This window comes from Pseudophryne corroboree, chromosome 1, assembly GCF_028390025.1.
Source record: "Pseudophryne corroboree isolate aPseCor3 chromosome 1, aPseCor3.hap2, whole genome shotgun sequence".
Lineage (NCBI taxonomy): Eukaryota > Metazoa > Chordata > Amphibia > Anura > Myobatrachidae > Pseudophryne > Pseudophryne corroboree.
Genome location: NC_086444.1, coordinates 195694527 through 195711616, shown reverse-complemented (window position 1 = coordinate 195711616; position 17090 = coordinate 195694527). Strand labels below are relative to the sequence as shown.

At 45.1% G+C, this 17090-nt stretch overlaps 1 protein-coding gene across 1 annotated transcript in view; it reads right to left on the bottom strand.

Annotated features, from left to right (window-relative positions):
- The window catches only part of ADGRV1 (adhesion G protein-coupled receptor V1), a 1000765-nt gene that overhangs the window by 423561 nt on the left and 560114 nt on the right, over positions 1-17090 (bottom strand). Inside the window, exons 81-83 of the mRNA XM_063964002.1 lie at positions 12631-12877; positions 11600-11739; positions 1004-1164 (exon numbers count right to left, since the gene is read on the bottom strand). Coding sequence (XP_063820072.1) covers positions 1004-1164; positions 11600-11739; positions 12631-12877 — 548 coding nt within the window. The remainder of the gene's footprint in view (positions 1-1003; positions 1165-11599; positions 11740-12630; positions 12878-17090) is intronic.

Sequence of the window (17090 nt, the reverse complement as noted above, 5' to 3'; positions counted from 1 at the left end):
AGAAACCGCAGCGCACACCTCCTTTACCCATGGCCATGTCCCCTTTACCCGTGGTCGTGCCCCCTCCACCTGTGAACTCACCCCCTGTACTGGTTTTTAACTGGGAAATGTAGGAGGGTATGTATGACTATGGGTTGTAGCATATGTTCTGTTTGCACATTTTTATGAAAAGGGCTTTATCTGCTATGTGGTAGAACTACTGTGGATGCAGGAGGTGAAGCATCTATGGTCCCCTACCCCCCTTTAAATACCCCCACTGGCAGCGGCGTATCTAGAGAGGAGGGGACCCGTGTGCAGTCTCCGTGTGTGAGCCCCCTCTTCTTCTCGTAACCAGCAGCGCTGTTAGCACTCTGAGCACTAGAGACTCTGGAACAGTGACAGAGTCTACAGTGCATGCGCAGGTCTCCGAAAAAATGGCCACCGTGCCATTTTTTCGGAGACCTGCGCATGCGCTGTAGACTCTGGCATTGTGCCAAAGTCTCTAGTGCTCAGAGCGTTAACCTCGCTGCCGGCTACGGGACGGAGAAGAGGGGGCTCACACACGGGCACTGATGGACACAGGAAAGTAAAGTATATTAGAAATGGCTGCAGTGTGTGCCCCCTCTGGTCGCAGGGATCCGTGACCGTGTGCAATGCAGACACTGCACCCATTATAGATATACCACTGCATACTGGCAACAATAGTACTCCACACAAGGCCACCTGCTCTGCTCTGAAAAGAACAAAGTGGGGTACCCTGTTCTGAACAGCGGGAGTGCTCATGCTCAGAAAGGGGGTGCCCTCTCTGCTCTGGTCTTCTGCTGTAAGCCCTAGCGATGCACTGATCTGCCCCTGTAGGCACATATGGGTACTGAAAAATACGTTCTTCCATAAAATGCCTCTTATTTTATTGTTTATCTGTTTTCAATGCTGGTAGACACACAATGGATATAGATCTGAAATGAAAGACCTGTGTGAACACATACTATATAAACATAACATGCCAGCTCCTATAACCACTAACCAGAGATGCAAATAAATCCAGCACAGAAAAAGGCTTCATTGTAGGAGAAGAGGTTGTCAGTGTGAGCGTACACTGCATAGGATGACATGTGAGAGCAGGCACATTCCACGTACTCTGTTGTGTCTGACATAAGTCTGCAGAACTGACTGTTGGACAGCCACCTACAAAACAAAGAACACACAGACTTACTAACATTTCAACATGAGTACTCCCAGTACCGAGGAAAACATTCACACAAGTTCTAAGAGGTTTAACAGCTGCAAACACTTCACAATCTTAACATTCCACTGATAAATGTTTGGACTGTTTTGCAAATTTCCTTGAAATTACCGGCCAAGTACACAGTGCGGGGCGAAGCTGACAGAATGATTTGTTAAGCCCTTTGCACTCCCCCCAACCTGGCACATTTCTCCCTCTGCACAAATTGTGACTGATGACACTGACACGAGAGGATGAAGATCCTGTTGACAGGCCACATACTCACAGTGCAGGTCACTGAGTTTGCATAGCTGCAGGATACAAGCTATTTCTGTTCACTAGTTAAGCTGGTAAAGAATACCTATGGCTCAGCAAACTGAATATAAATGTAAGACACATAAGGGGTACTGTAGTATAGAATAGCTGCCATTAACTGACTTGGTATCCGGACCCCAGGTCGACAACAAAAAGGTCGACACACCTTAGGTCGACACCAATTGGTCGACACACCTTAGGTCGACATGGACAAAATGTCGACATGGACAAAAGGTCGACAGGAACAAGGTCGACATGGAAAAAGGTCGACATGAGTTTTTCACATTTTTTTTCTTTTTTGGAACCTTTTCATACTCAACGATCCACGTGGACTACGATTGGAACGGTAATCTGTGCCGAGCGAAGCGGTAGCGGAGCGAAGGCACCATGCCCGAAGCATGGCGAGCCATGCGAGGGGACGCGGTGCACTAATTGGGGTTCTCGGTCACTCTACGAAGAAAACAACACCAAAAAAACATAAAAAACGAATGTCGACCTTTTTCCATGTCGACCTTGTTCCTGTCGACCTTTTGTCCATGTCAACCTTTTGCCCATGTCGACCTAAGGTGTGTCGACCAATTGGCATCGACCTAAGGTGTGTCGACCTTTTTGTTGTCGACCTGGAGTCCCAGACCCAACTGACTCTGTGTTGTCATGGTAAGACGATACAGCAATAGTGTGGATGTCTTAGGCCGTTTAGTAGCTGCTAGTGGAAACCCATCAACATCCATGGTTTGTTTTTTGTTGTTGTTTTTTTTAGAATAAATTCATATCAAGCAACAAATGGAAACTTTATTTGATTGACAAAAAATTTTTTCAAATTCATTCACAGACTTACGAAAACTGATCATAGAACACCATGCACACACCAAGTCTGAACTGAGTGTTTTGGGCAATGATCCCCTTCACAGGGTAAACAAATAAAATGGATATTTTGGATGTAGTGGTAGAGCAAATGTTTACATTGCTCGCGCACGCTTCTCCCATAGGGTGAGATTCAAATGATATATCACGCCCAATTTCCTTTCTAAAATGATCTCCGTTATCATGCATATTGTGCCCATAGTAATCAGGTTTAGCTGTGCAAAGGGTTGGGTGCCTCGCTACTCCGGGGGTAGCGAGCTGAAATAATGATACAACGTCCCTGAGGGCAGAAACAGAACGGGTGTGTAAAGGGGTGAAAAGAATTGAATCCCGCCCTTATAGACTTTATATGGGAACTTTGCCGCTTTGCAACATCCGAACCTTTGTCCCAATCTTAGTTTTTTCTTCAACTGGCACATCTAAGACCTTTATTTTGATACCTCAACCACATTTTTATGTTCAGCCGTTCTCTCAATAAACCTTATAGAATTAATATAAAGATACTCTAAGGTGCAGATCTGTCAATCGGAAATTTTAATATTGGGGATTTTGTTCATTATCATAATCAAATTATTAATTCGTTCACCAAACTATCAAATCTACTAAAAATACAATAATTTTAAATATAAGAAATTTGGTGCAACTTTGCTTTTCCTTTCATTTGGGCAGGCAATACATTTTCATTGGGAAAGCTTGCTGAATGCGGTACCCATAGAAAGTAAGAGAAAGTACCGCGAAACATAAGCACACACCCTCCAACATCCTAAAACAAAAAAATTGGTACAAATTCGGAAAAGGGGTGTGGCCGCGGATAGAGGGGGCATGACAATGTAACGCTGCTATAGGAATCTATAGGACAAGGGAGATGCTGAAATCGGTGCAAGGCCCCTTTTGGCCGGTACAAACCATTAAAAAAACGGTACTGTACCGGGCAAAAAGGTACAGTTGGAGGGTATGCAAGCAAAGTTTACTTTATTGATTATGATTGTTTGAGCAGATACTGGCTAAATCATGCTGGATCCTGTATTAAAACACAGAATAATTTTTCAAAATTCCAGTGCTTGCTGGGATGCATAGTCCCACAATGGAATTTAAACTTTTTTTTTTTTTTTTTTTTATGAATTAAAAGGAGGAATTTGTTTTAATTGGCAATGCGCCCACTGAAATGCACTGCCCACTAAAATCATTGGGAGATCTCAGTAATCCCAGGCTGTTTGAAATCAGTTATATCATATTTGAATATTTCAGTGGCAATTTTGTAAATTTCCAATTACTAGTTTCCCACTGATCAAAACTATAATAAGATTTTACTCACCGGTAAATCTATTTCTCGTAGTCCGTAGTGGATGCTGGGAACTCCGAAAGGACCATGGGGAATAGCGGCTCCGCAGGAGTCTGGGCACAACTAAAAGAAAGCTTTTAGACTACCTGGTGTGCACTGGCTCCTCCCACTATGACCCTCCTTCAAGCCTCAGTTAGGATACTGTGCCCGGAAGAGCTGACACAATAAGGAAGGATTTTGAATCCCGGGTAAGACTCATACCAGCCACACCAATCACACCGTATAACACGTGATACCATATCCAGTTAACAGTATGAAACATAACTGAGCCTCTCAACAGATGGCTCATAACAATAACCCGTTAGTGAACAATAACTATGTACAATTATTGCAGACAATCCGCACTTGGGACGGGCGCCCAGCATCCACTACGGACTACGAGAAATAGATTTACCGGTGAGTAAAATCTTATTTTCTCTAACGTCCTAGTGGATGCTGGGAACTCCGAAAGGACCATGGGGATTATACCAAAGCTCCCAAACGGGCGGGAGAGTGCGGATGACACTGCAGCACCGAATGAGAGAACTCAAGGTCCTCCTCAGCCAGGGTATCAAATTTGTAGAATTTTGCAAACGTGTTTGCCCCTGACCAAGTAGCAGCTCGGCAAAGTTGTAAAGCCGAGACCCCTCGGGCAGCCGCCCAAGATGAGCCCACCTTCCTTGTAGAATGGGCCTTAACTGATTTAGGATGCGGCAGTCCAGCCGCAGAATGCGCCAGCTGAATTGTGCTACAAGTCCAGCGAGCAATAGTCTGCTTAGAAGCAGGAGCACCCAGTTTGTTGGGTGCATACAGGATAAATAGCGAGTCAGTTTTCCTGACTCCAGCCGTCCTGGAAACATAAATTTTCAAGGACCTGACTACGTCCAGCAACTTGGAATCCTCCAAGTCGCTAGTAGCCGCAGGCACTACAATAGGTTGGTTCAAGTGAAAACTGATACCACCTTAGGGAGAAACTGGGGACGAGTCCTCAATTCTGCCCTATCCATATGGAAAATCAGATAAGGGCTTTTAAATGACAAAGCCGCCAATTCTGATACACGCCTGGCCGAAGCCAAGGCCAATAACATGACCACTTTCCACGTGAGATATTTTAGATCCACGGTCTTTAGTGGCTCAAACCAATGTGATTTTAGGAAATTTAACACCACGTTGAGATCCCAAGGTGCCACTGGAGGCACAAAAGGGGGCTGAATATGCAGCACTCCTTTTACAAATGTCTGAACTTCAGGTAGTGAAGCTAGTTCTTTTTGGAAGAAAATCGACAGAGCCGATATCTGCCCCTTAATGGAGCCTAATTTTAGGCCCATAGTCACTCCTGCCTGTAGGAAGTGCAGAAATCGACCCAGCTGAAAATCCTCTGTTGGGGCCTTATTGGCCTCACACCAAGCAACATATTTCCGACATATGCGGTGATAATGCTTTACAGTTACATCTTTCCTGGCTTTAATCAGCGTAGGAATGACATCCTCCGGAATGTCCTTTTCCTTTAGGATCCGGTGTTCAACCGCCATGCCGTCAAACGCAGCCGCGGTAAGTCTTGGAACAGACAGGGCCCCTGCTGCAGCGGGTCCTGTCTGAGCGGCAGAGGCCATGGGTCCTCTGAGATCATCTCTTGAAGTTCCGGGTACCACGCTCTTCTTGGCCAATCCGGAACCACGAGTATTGTCCTTACTCCTCGTTTTCTTATTATTCTCAGTACCTTTGGTATGAGAGGCAGAGGAGGGAACACATAAACCGACTGGTACACCCACGGTGTCACTAGAGCGTCCACCGCTATCGCCTGAGGGTCCCTTGACCTGGCGCAATATCTCTCTAGTTTTTTGTTTAGGCGGGACGCCATCATGTCCACCTGTGGTTTTTCCCACTGGTTTACAATCATTTGAAAGACTTCTGGATGAAGTCCCCACTCTCCCGGGTGGAGGTCGTGCCTGCTGAGGAAGTCTGCTTCCCAGTTGTCCACTCCCGGAATGAACACTGCTGACAGTGCTAGCACATGATTTTCCGCCCATCGGAGAATCCTTGTGGCTTCTGCCATTGCCGTCCTGCTTCTTGTGCCGCCCTGTCGGTTTACATGGGCGACCGCCGTGATGTTGTCTGACTGGATCAGTACCGGCTGGTGTAGAAGCAGGGGTTTTGCCTGACTTAGGGCATTGTAAATGGCCCTCAGTTCTAGAATATTTATGTGTAGGGAAGTCTCCTGACTCGACCATAGTCCTTGGAAGTTTCTTCCCTGTGTGACTGCCCCCCAGCCTCGAAGGCTGGCATCCGTGGTCACCAGGACCCAGTCCTGTATGCCGAATCTGCGGCCCTCTAGAAGATGAGCACTCTGCAGCCACCACAGCAGAGACACCCTGGTTCTTGGAGACAGGGTTATTAGCCGATGCATCTGAAGATGCGATCCGGACCATTGGTCCAACAGGTCCCACTGAAAGATTCTGGCATGGAACCTGCCGAAAGGAATTGCTTCGTAAGAAGCCACCATCTTTCCCAAGACTCGCGTGCAGTGATGCACCGACACCTGTTTTGGTTTCAGGAGGTTTCTGACTAGAGACGACAGCTCCATGGCTTTTTCCTCTGGGAGAAACACTTTTTTCTGGACTGTGTCCAGAATCATTCCCAGGAACAGTAGACGTGTCGTCGGAACCAGCTGTGACTTTGGAATATTTAGAATCCAACCGTGCTGGTGTAGCACCTCCTGAGATAGTGCTACTCCTACCAACAACTGCTCCTTGGATCTCGCCTTTATTAGGAGATCGTCCAAGTATGGGATAATTAAAACTCCCTTTTTTCGAAGGAGTATCATCATTTCCGCCATTACCTTGGTAAACACCCTCGGTGCCGTGGACAGACCAAACGGCAGCGTCTGGAATTGGTAATGGCAATTCTGTACCGCAAATCTGAGGTACTCCTGGTGAGGATGGTAAATGGGGACATGCAGGTAAGCATCCTTGATGTCCAGGGATACCATGTAATCCCCCTCGTCTAGACTTGCAATAACCGCCCTGAGCGATTCCATCTTGAACTTGAATTTTTTTATGTATGTGTTCAAGGATTTCAAATTTAAAATGGGTCTCACCGAACCGTCCGGTTTTGGTACCACAAACAGTGTGGCAAAGTAACCCCGTCCTTGTTGAAGTAGGGGCACCTTGACTATCACGCGCTGGGAATACAGCTTGTGAATTGCCTCTAGCACAGCCTCCCTGTCCGAGGGAGTTGCTGGCAAGGCTGATTTGAGGAAACGGCGGGGGGGAGACGCCTCGAATTCCAGCTTGTACCCCTGAGATACTACTTGAAAGATCCAGGGATCCACCTGTGAGCGAGCCCACTGATCGCTGAAATTTTGGAGGCGGCCCCCCACCGTACCTGGCTCTGCCTGTGGAGCCCCACCGTCATGTGGCGGACTTGGAAGAAGCGGGGGAGGACTTTTGCTCCTGGGAACTAGCTGTTTGTTGCAGCCTTTTTCCCCTACCTCTGCCTCTGGACAGAAAGGACCCGCCTTTTCCTCGCCTGTTTTTCTGGGTCCGAAAGGACTGTACCTGATAAAACGGCGCTTTTTTAGGCTGTGAGGGAACATGGGGTAAAAATACTGACTTCCCAGCTGTCGCTGTGGAAACGAGGTCCGAGAGACCATCCCCGAATAACTCCTCACCCTTATAAGGCAAAACTTCCATGTGCCTTTTGGAATCTGCATCCCCTGTCCACTGCCGGGTCCATAAGCCTCTCCTAGCAGAAATGGACAATGCACTTATTTTAGATGCCAGCCGGCAGATCTCCCTCTGTGCATCTCTCATGTATAAGACTGAGTCTTTTATATGCTCTATGGTTAGCAGAATAGTGTCCCTGTCTAGGGTGTCAATATTTTCTGACAGGGAATCTGACCACGCAGCGGCAGCACTGCACATCCATGCTGACGCAATAGCTGGCCTAAGTATAATGCCTGTGTGTGTATATATAGACTTCAGGATCGCCTCCTGTTTTCTATCCGCAGGCTCCTTCAGGGCGGCCGTATCCGGAGACGGAAGTGCCACCTTTCTAGACAAACGTGTGAGCGCTTTATCCACCCTAGGAGGTGTTTCCCAACGTGCCCTATCCTCTGGCGGGAAAGGGAACGCCATTAGTAATTTTTTTGAGATTATCAATCTTTTATCAGGGAAAGCCCACGCTTCTTCACACACTTCATTTAATTCTTCAGATGGGGGAAAAACTACGGGTAGTTTTTTCTCCCCAAACATAATACCTTTTTTTGTGGTACCTGGGTTTAAATCTGAAATGTGTAACACCTCTTTCATTGCCTCAATCATGCAGCGAATGGCCTTAGTGGACATTAGATTAGACTCATCGTCGTCGACACTGGTATCAGTATCCGTGTCGACATCTGGGTCTGCCATCTGAGGTAGCGGGCGTTTTAGAGCCCCTGATGGCCTTTGAGACACCTGGGCAGGCACAAGCTGAGAAGCCGGCTGTCCCGCATTTGGCATGTCGTCAAATTTTTTGTGTAAGGAGTCGACACTTGCACGTAATTCCTTCCATAAAACCATCCACTCAGGTGTCTGCCACGCAGGGGGTGACATCACTTCTACAGGCATCTGCTCCGCCTCCACATAATTTTCCTCCTCAAACATGTCGACACAGCCGTACCGACACACCGCACACACACCGGGAATGCTCTAAACAGAGGACAGGACCCCACAGAAGCCCTTTGGGGAGACAGAGAGAGAGTATGCCAGCACACACCAGAGCGCTATATACTGCAGGGACTAACTGAATTATGTCCCCTATAGCTGCTATAATATTTACTGCGCCTAAATTTAGTGCCCCCCCTCTCTTTTTTACCCTTTTGCTGTAGTGTAGACTGCAGGGGAGAGCCAGGGAGCTTCCTTCCAGCGGAACTGTGAGGGAAAAATGGCGCCAGTGTGCTGAGGGGGATAGCTCCGCCCCTTTTTCGCGGACTATTCTCCCGCTTTTTTAAGGATTCTGGCAGGGGTAATTATCACATATATAGCCTCTGGGGCTATATATTGTGATTGTTTTGCCAGCCAAGGTGTTTTTATTGCTGCTCAGGGCGCCCCCCCCCAGCGCCCTGCACCCTCATTGACCGGAGTGTGAAGTGTGTATGAGAAGCAATGGCGCACAGCTGCAGTGCTGTGCGCTACCTTGGAGAAGACAGAAGTCTTCATGCCGCCGATTTTCCGGACTTCTTCTTGCTTCTGGCTCTGTAAGGGGGACGGCGGCGCGGCTCCGGGACCGAACACCAAGGCCAGTTCCATGCGGTCGGTCCCTCTGGAGCTAATGGTGTCCAGTAGCCTAAGAAGCCCAAGCTAGCTGCAAGCAGGTAGGTTCGCTTCTTCTCCCCTTAGTCCCTCGTTGCAGTGAGCCTGTTGCCAGCAGGTCTCACTGTAAAATAAAAAACCTAAAATATACTTTCTTCTAAGAGCTCAGGAGAGCCCCTAGTGTGCATCCAGCTCGGCCGGGCACAAAAATCTAACTGAGGCTTGGAGGAGGGTCATAGTGGGAGGAGCCAGTGCACACCAGGTAGTCTAAAAGCTTTCTTTTAGTTGTGCCCAGATTCCTGCGGAGCCTCTATTCCCCATGGTCCTTTCGGAGTTCCCAGCATCCACTAGGACGTTAGAGAAAATTATATTATTTCTTATTATTATTATTATTAATAACAATAATACTTGTGAGATGTACAGCTATACTTTTGTTTTTTCTTAGGAGGTTAGAAAAGTGTAGCTTTGCATGGAAATTAGCCTTAATTAGTGTATTATGTGAATTTTAAAGAGATTTGTTTAAAATCTAACTTTTATTCTTCACCTATATGAATGAAGTTGCAGGTGATTCTGGCTTTATTATATTACTAATGGAAATACAATTACTAGATTCCTAATTGTTTCTCTATTAGACTCAAAAGCCTTTATCCCCCTATCTTTACAAGCTGCCCTAATTAATGTCAGCTGTTTAACTGTATATGAAATTGAATAACCTATTCCAGTGGATCCTAATATAGTGAGTTTGGTAATAAATGTATCTGACTTACATTATAAAGTGCTTGTATCTGTGTATAGTGACCTCCGTGCAGTTACTGTATGTCAGTGACGATGGTAAATATATTGAGTTACAGTGCATCTGGAAAGTATTCACAGCTTTTAACTTTTTCCACATTTTGTTATGTTACAGCCTTATTCCAAAATGGAATAAATTCATTTTTTCCCTCAAAATTCTACACCCAATACCCCATAATGACAATGTGAAAACAGTTGTTTTGAGATTTTTGCAAATTAATTAAAAATAAATAACTAAGAAATCACATGTACATAAGTATTGAGATGTTCCTACAGCTTAATTGGAGTCCACCTGTGGTAAATTCAGTTGATTGGACATGATTTGGAAAGGCACACACCTGTCTATATAAGGTCCCACAATTGACAGTGCATGTCTGAGCACAAACCAAGCATGAAGTCAAAGGAATTGTCTGTAGACCTCCGAGTCAGGATTGTCTCGAGGCACACATCTGGGGAAGGGTACGGAAAAATATCTGCTGCTTTGAAGGTCCCAATGAGAACAGTGGCCTTCATCATCCGTAAATGGAAGAAGTTCTAAACCACTCTTCCAAGAGCTGGCCGTCCGTCTCAACTGAGCGATCGGGGGAGAAGGGCCCTAGTCAGGGAGGTGACCAAGAAACCCGATGGTCAATCTGTCAGAGCTTCAGCATTCCTTTGTGGAGAGAGGAGAACCTTCCAGAGGGACAACCATTTCTGCAACAATCCACAAATCAGGCCTGTATTGTAGAGTGGTCAGCCCTCCTGGAGTATCCTAAATGCACCTGAAGGACTCTCAGACCATGAGAAACAAAATTCTCTGATCTGATGAGACAAAGATTGAACTCTTTGGCGCGAATGCCAGGCGTCATGTTTGGAGGAAACCAGGCACCGCTCATCACCAGGCCAATACCATCCCTACAGTGAAGCATGGTGGTGGCAGCATCATGCTGCGGGGATGTTTTTTAGCGGCAGGAACTGGGAGACTAGTCAGGATAGAGGGAAAGATGAATGCAGCAATGTACAGAGACATCCTGGATGAAAACCTGGTCCAGCGCGCTCCTGACCTCAGACTAGGGCGATGGTTCATCTTTCAGCAGGACAACGACCCTAAGCAGACAGCCAAGATATCAAAGGAGTGGCTTCAGGACAACTCTGTGAATGTCCTTGAGTGACCCAGGCAGAGCCCAGACTTCCCATCCAACCTGATGGATCTTGAGAGATGCTGCAAAGAGGAATGGGTGAAACTGCCCAAAGATAGGTGTGCCAAGCTTGTGGCATCATATTCAAAAAGACTTGAGGCTGTAATTGCTGCCAAAGGGGCATCAACAAAGTATTGACCAAAGGCTGTGAACACTTATGTACATGTGATTTCTTAGGGAAAAAAATGAATTTATTCCATTTTGGAATAAGGCTGTAACATAACAAAATGTGGAAAAAGTAAAGTGCTGTGAATACTTTCTGGATGCACTGTATGTCCATGTGACCATAAGGAAATGTGCATCTGCTCTCATCATCTAAGTTTCCTTCTTTTGCCTTTTGGAAGTTTAGGGGGTGTAAATAAAGGTCTGTGACAGTGGCGCCGAGGAGGGGAGGCTACTACTTAACCGGGTCCAGGTCAGATAGATGCGCCCAGTGGGGACCAGGTCCCCCCTCTCCTCTTACCCGCAGCTCTTCTCCTAAGCTTAGGCCACGCCCCCTGAAAGTACATGGACCCAGCTAGGCTCTCTACTGCCCTGGCTTGTGATACCACGTACAGAACGCATAGCAGTAATTAATGATACATGATCGTACAAGAATATTTTTTACATATGACCCTGAAGAGGTTCAGCATTGTACCTTTCTGATGCCTGATTCCACAGAAGACAGAGCGACATGAGCGGTACGATGCGACCACCTGCTGCATTGATCCTATAAACAACCTCATTGCTGTCGGCTAATGGATAAGAGCTGTTTCCCATCAAACTGACAGATAAAACCTGTAGTAAAACAAATAAGAAATAACAAAATAAAGCTGTACCAAAAGTGTATGACATGTGTTAAATGTAGATAGCTGATATAATATGTGGGCTTCATCTGGATGCTCCCGTATTGTCACACACTGTAGTAGGTTAATTGGCTAATCACCCCCTCCCCCAAAAAAAATTGATAGGCGCCAGTCTATGTGTACTGGGCCATCTAGGCTTACTACGAACAGAATCAGGATAGAGATAATCCCCTTTCCGGCTGCTCTACCTCCTCCCTCCCCACGGCCCTCCCCCACCCTGCACCCAGCTCCAGACCCTACATTATGTGGCTAGTTACTGTGGGCTGGCTCCTCCTCTGGAACCGGCACTTTTCAACTCCCACTTCATATGTTCCTCCCCTCTTCCCCCTCAGCTCCTCCTTCGTCCTTTCTCTCCCCCACTCATGGCACCCCTCCCCCTAGATAGATAGATAGATAGATAGATAGATAGATAGATAGATAGATAGATAGATTCATCTCTATCGTGCAGGTGATGTGGCCGGTAGGTCCAGCTGCCCCTGAGGGGCAACATTAATCAATTTAGGGGTGCAAAAAAGGACCCCCCCAACCTAAAACCATTGTGGTGCCCTGCTTAGACTGTAAGCTCTAGTGGAAAAGTGGCTGATGTGAATGATTCTATATTCTATGTTGTGATTTTACAGATATTTCTATAGTTAAATGTAGAAATATAAATAACGCCTGTAGCCAACTGCCCTTCTAAAACAGAGAAGTTAATTGTATCACGATTCCAGGAAGAATGCAATGAATTTGGCCTGAGAGTAAAAATAAGCAGGCAAAGCATTGCAGGAGAAAACTGATTACAGCTGAAGGGAAAACATTTCTCTTATGCAACAGCCTAAATTACCTTGTTATTTAGTGCACTCTCTTCTCCTCCAGTAAGAAACCACTGCTGGCTGCTGTATTCAATAAACTGCACAGATTTACAGCCTTCATCTGAAGTTGTGTTCATAGGAAAAACTGCCAAGAGCCTTTCAGGGAGCTGGATGGAATCTCCATTCTTCCCATCAAATGTGTGTCCATTAATTTGTTGTGGATACCAGTGAAAGGCACTTATAGAGATATGGGGGCAGGAGTCAAAAAGAGTCTTCCCTCTGTTCAAGATAAATAAAATATATGGTCCTATTATTTTCATTTCTGTACAGTATGTGGCATCATCATCGTTGTTTATTTGTAAGACTCCAGAAAACTCCATTGCCCCGGACAGTGGGTATAACACAACTAATACAAAATTGCACATCCTGTATAATATAAGGCTAATGCTACTCCTCACCTCCATGGGGGGAATTCAAGTGTTTTGCACACTGGCAGCCACTAGATGGCGCCAACAGAGCAATTCAAGTGTTGCTGCATTTGGGCGCACACCGCCGCCGGCACTGACATTACTGATGTTCCATCATTTAGACGGGCTAATAACTAGTCATACATGAAAACAAAACAAGGACACACAGGGATGATAAAATCATTTAGACACGAGGCTGGACTCATAGAAGCGTAATACAGTATCTCACCCTGCTGTACATTCAGAAAACACACAGAGGTACTGTGAAACACAAGTATATATGTAGTTACAGAAGATGAGCGCAGGCCTAGATTTGGGGAATGACTATGTAAGTCCAAGTGAAGGGAGCAGAACTGAATAGGCTATGCTACAGGCTTCCTCTTGTTTACATTTTTATTATGCATACCTTTTAGCATAAAACAGCAATGATCATTTTAATTACTGGCAGAATATATGTATCATACTTTCCTACTCTCCCAGAAGATTTTTCGTGTAATCCCCCGCAGCCATGGAAGAGTAGGCAAATCTCCCGCATTCCCACCTGCTTCCTAGTAAAGCGGGCAGGATGGGGAGAAAGTCACCTCAATTACAGTACCGTGCTAAGGGGGCGGGGATAAGTGACGCAATTTGCAGCATTTAGCCCCACCCCCTACCCACAAATCATGGTGAGTCACTCTGGTTTGGAGGCAGGGTCTAATGGCATGTAAGTATGGCCCTGCCCCCTGAAGCCTCCAGCAGCGTATCCTCTCCAGGCTTCTCCCAGGGAGGAGACAGAAGATGCAGGCAAGTATGATATGAATGTATGTATCCTATAGATATAGTGAGTGTTGCGGAGATTAGGCCAAAGACCTTTGCCGTTTTGGAGATGGGTGAAGATTGCAGTGTCACAGCTAAGGAGAGGAAATTTACTGAATGGGTCTATGTAAGAGGACTCAATAAGTTATGTAGCGCTACATATTAAGTCACATGACAGCCCATTGCGTCAGCTTCTCCTACATATCCTACTGGTAGAAAAAAATATGAGGACAGTACTGTTCTCAGTGTCATATTCAGGCATGGACCAGCGACCGAGAGATAGACACAAGAATCCATTAGACAGCTTGCAACTGTCCAAAGAGAGAGGTCCAGATGAATGTCAGGGCTGGACTACCTTGGCAATGTTCTAATAGCTGCACGGTGCTGGTAGCTCCGCAGTAGCTCTACTGGCTGTAGGAAGCTATTCCATGCTCCCTGCACACAAATGCAGGTGGCGTGGAGCCATGGAGCAGCAACAGTGCCACCTCCAGGGTAGTGGCACCCCTTGCACATCCCTACATAGGGCTCTGAACCTACCTAATTTTGGAAATAAATGTGAAAACTCAATTGCTAAAAAAATTGTATTTATTGGATTATTGTTTTATTGGATTAGACAGAAGGAATTTTTGAGCATTGTGCCAGAGTCTACTGCGCATGCGCAGGTCTCTGGGTAAATGGCACAGGCACCTTGTTCCCAGAGACATCTTTATTGAGCATGCGTGAATCACTGGGAAAATGACCACCGCGGCAATGGGGCAACAGAGCGGTAAGTAAAATGATATGGATGTGCAGGATGTGCGGAACCAAGGGGCCCATGTGAACAGCACACATTATAGATACGGTATGCCAGGGGGCCAATGCCTGCATGATGCTTGTGATGGTGATCCCATGCTGCGCCTTTGGACACAGCAGCATATCACAGAAGCAGGCAGAGGGGGTCTTTTTACACAAGATGCCTCCTCCGGCTTTGCATATTTTAGTACAAAGACGCGACAACTGTGCTATTAGCGTCCATCTCTGTCTCAGCCGCTAATTTATAATCTGCCTTATACTTAGCTCTGCATTATTACATTACTGACATATCTGGCCTGATTTATGTGTTTTAGAGAATATGTCCTTAGACAAAAATGTTATATGTATTTGGGTTGAGGTTCTCAATTTTTATAAGTGAGAAAATAACTAATAGTTTAAATTTGTGGCAATTCTACACTATAACATTGTGTTACAGTATTTATCGGGCGGTGCTCTGATGGCGATGGGTTTATTTGTTGAAGGGATATTTTATCGCTAAGGCAGCTGAGTGATACTTACAGCCTAATTCAGAGACGGTCGCAATGTTGAGATAGGTGTGCCAAGCTTGTGGCATCATATTCAAAAAGACTTGAGGCTGTAATTGCTGCCAAAGGTGCATCAACAAAGTATTGAGCAAAGGCTGGGAATAATTATGTACATGTGATTTCTTTGCTTTTTATTTTTAATAAATGTGCAAATATCTCCAAAAACTTTTTTTCACGTTGTTATTATGGGGTATTGTGTGTAGAATTTTGAGGGGAAAAAATATTTATTCCACTTTCAAATAAGACAAATAACTAAATGTGGAAAAAGTGAAGCGCTGTGAATACTTTCCGGATGCATTGTATGTCTGATGGTTGCATCTTTGCATGCGTCAGACGCCGCCAGTGGGTGTCTCAATACAAATCCACAGCTGCAGTGGCATAGCGTATATCTATGACTCAGGGCCTTAGCTAGCTCTGCAATACTGCTAGAGCTCCACAACAACTTATGTCTGGCCAGTATTCAAACAGACTGTATCTGAATGTGCAATAGAACTGCAAGCCAAGACTTGGGAATTCACTTTCAGTAGAAAAAAATAAATGTATAAATAACAAACGAGACTAAATAAATAATGAAAAAAACTGAAGAAAAGAATAGTTATCAATACTTTTTTTTTTAACTAAATCAATACTTAAAAATTATTTCCGTATGAAAAAAAAGATTTATTCAAATAAAAAGCAATTTTTATTATTTTTCTGTTACCGTCATCCTGATAGCAATAGAAGGATTACATCGGTACATGTGACCTCTTTAGCGCCAGTATCCAGTATAGTAACCATTAACCAACTGCTAGGTTACTAATTTTAAGCTAGGTTTAGAAAAATATCTAATTTATAAAGCTTCACTCACGTTCTGTTAGCTGTACCACCCAAGGAAACTGCTATAAATTGGATGGTACAGGTGCCTTATAGTGTTGAATAGAAGTAGGTTGCTATATTTTTACAGATCACATATTTTATTAATCCAACAGTATACTATATATTATTGTTTAAAACAGAAAGAAATTGATGGCGTTCTTGCTTGATTTGGATATATGCCTCGCCTACTTTTACACATTGGATTACAGCATGGGTCTTCATCCTGTGGCCCTCCAGCTGCTGTGAAACTACACATCCCAGCATGCCCTGCCACAGTTTTGCTATTAAGGTATGCTAAAACTGAGGCAGGGCATGCTGGGATGTGTAGTTCCACAGCAGCTGGAGGGTCGCAGGTTGAAGACCCATGGATTACAGTATGTAGAGAACTTTGCCAACTTGAAATAGATTATTCCATAACAAGACTAATCATAGAAACATAGAATTTGACGGCAGATAAGAACCACTTGGCCCATCTAGTCTGCCCCTTTTTTTTATCCTTTAGGCAATCTCAACCCTTTTTGAACACTAATTCTTTGTAAGGATATTCATATGCCTATCCCAAGCATGTTTAAATTGCTCTACAGTCTTAGCCTCTACCACCTCTGATGGGAGGCTATTCCACTTATCCACTACCCTTTCTGTGAAGTAATTTTTCCTTAAATTTCCCCTGAACCTCCCCCCCTCCAGACAGTGTATGTCCTCGAGTTCTAATACTTCTCTTCCTTTGAAGAATGTTTCCCTCCTGAACTTTGTTAAGACCCTTGATATATTTGAAAGTTTCTATCATGTCCCCCTTTCCCTTCTCTCCTCCAAACTATACATGTTAAGATCTTTCAGCCTTTCTGGGTAAGTTTTGTGATGTAGGCCATGCACCATTTTAGTTGCCCTTCTTTGTACACTCTCTAATGTATTTATATCTTTCTGGAGATATGGTCTCCAGAACTAGACACAGTATTCCCGATGGGGACGCACCAATGACCTATACAGTGGCATTATCACTTCTTTTTTCCTGCTACTGATTCCTCTCCCTATGCAACC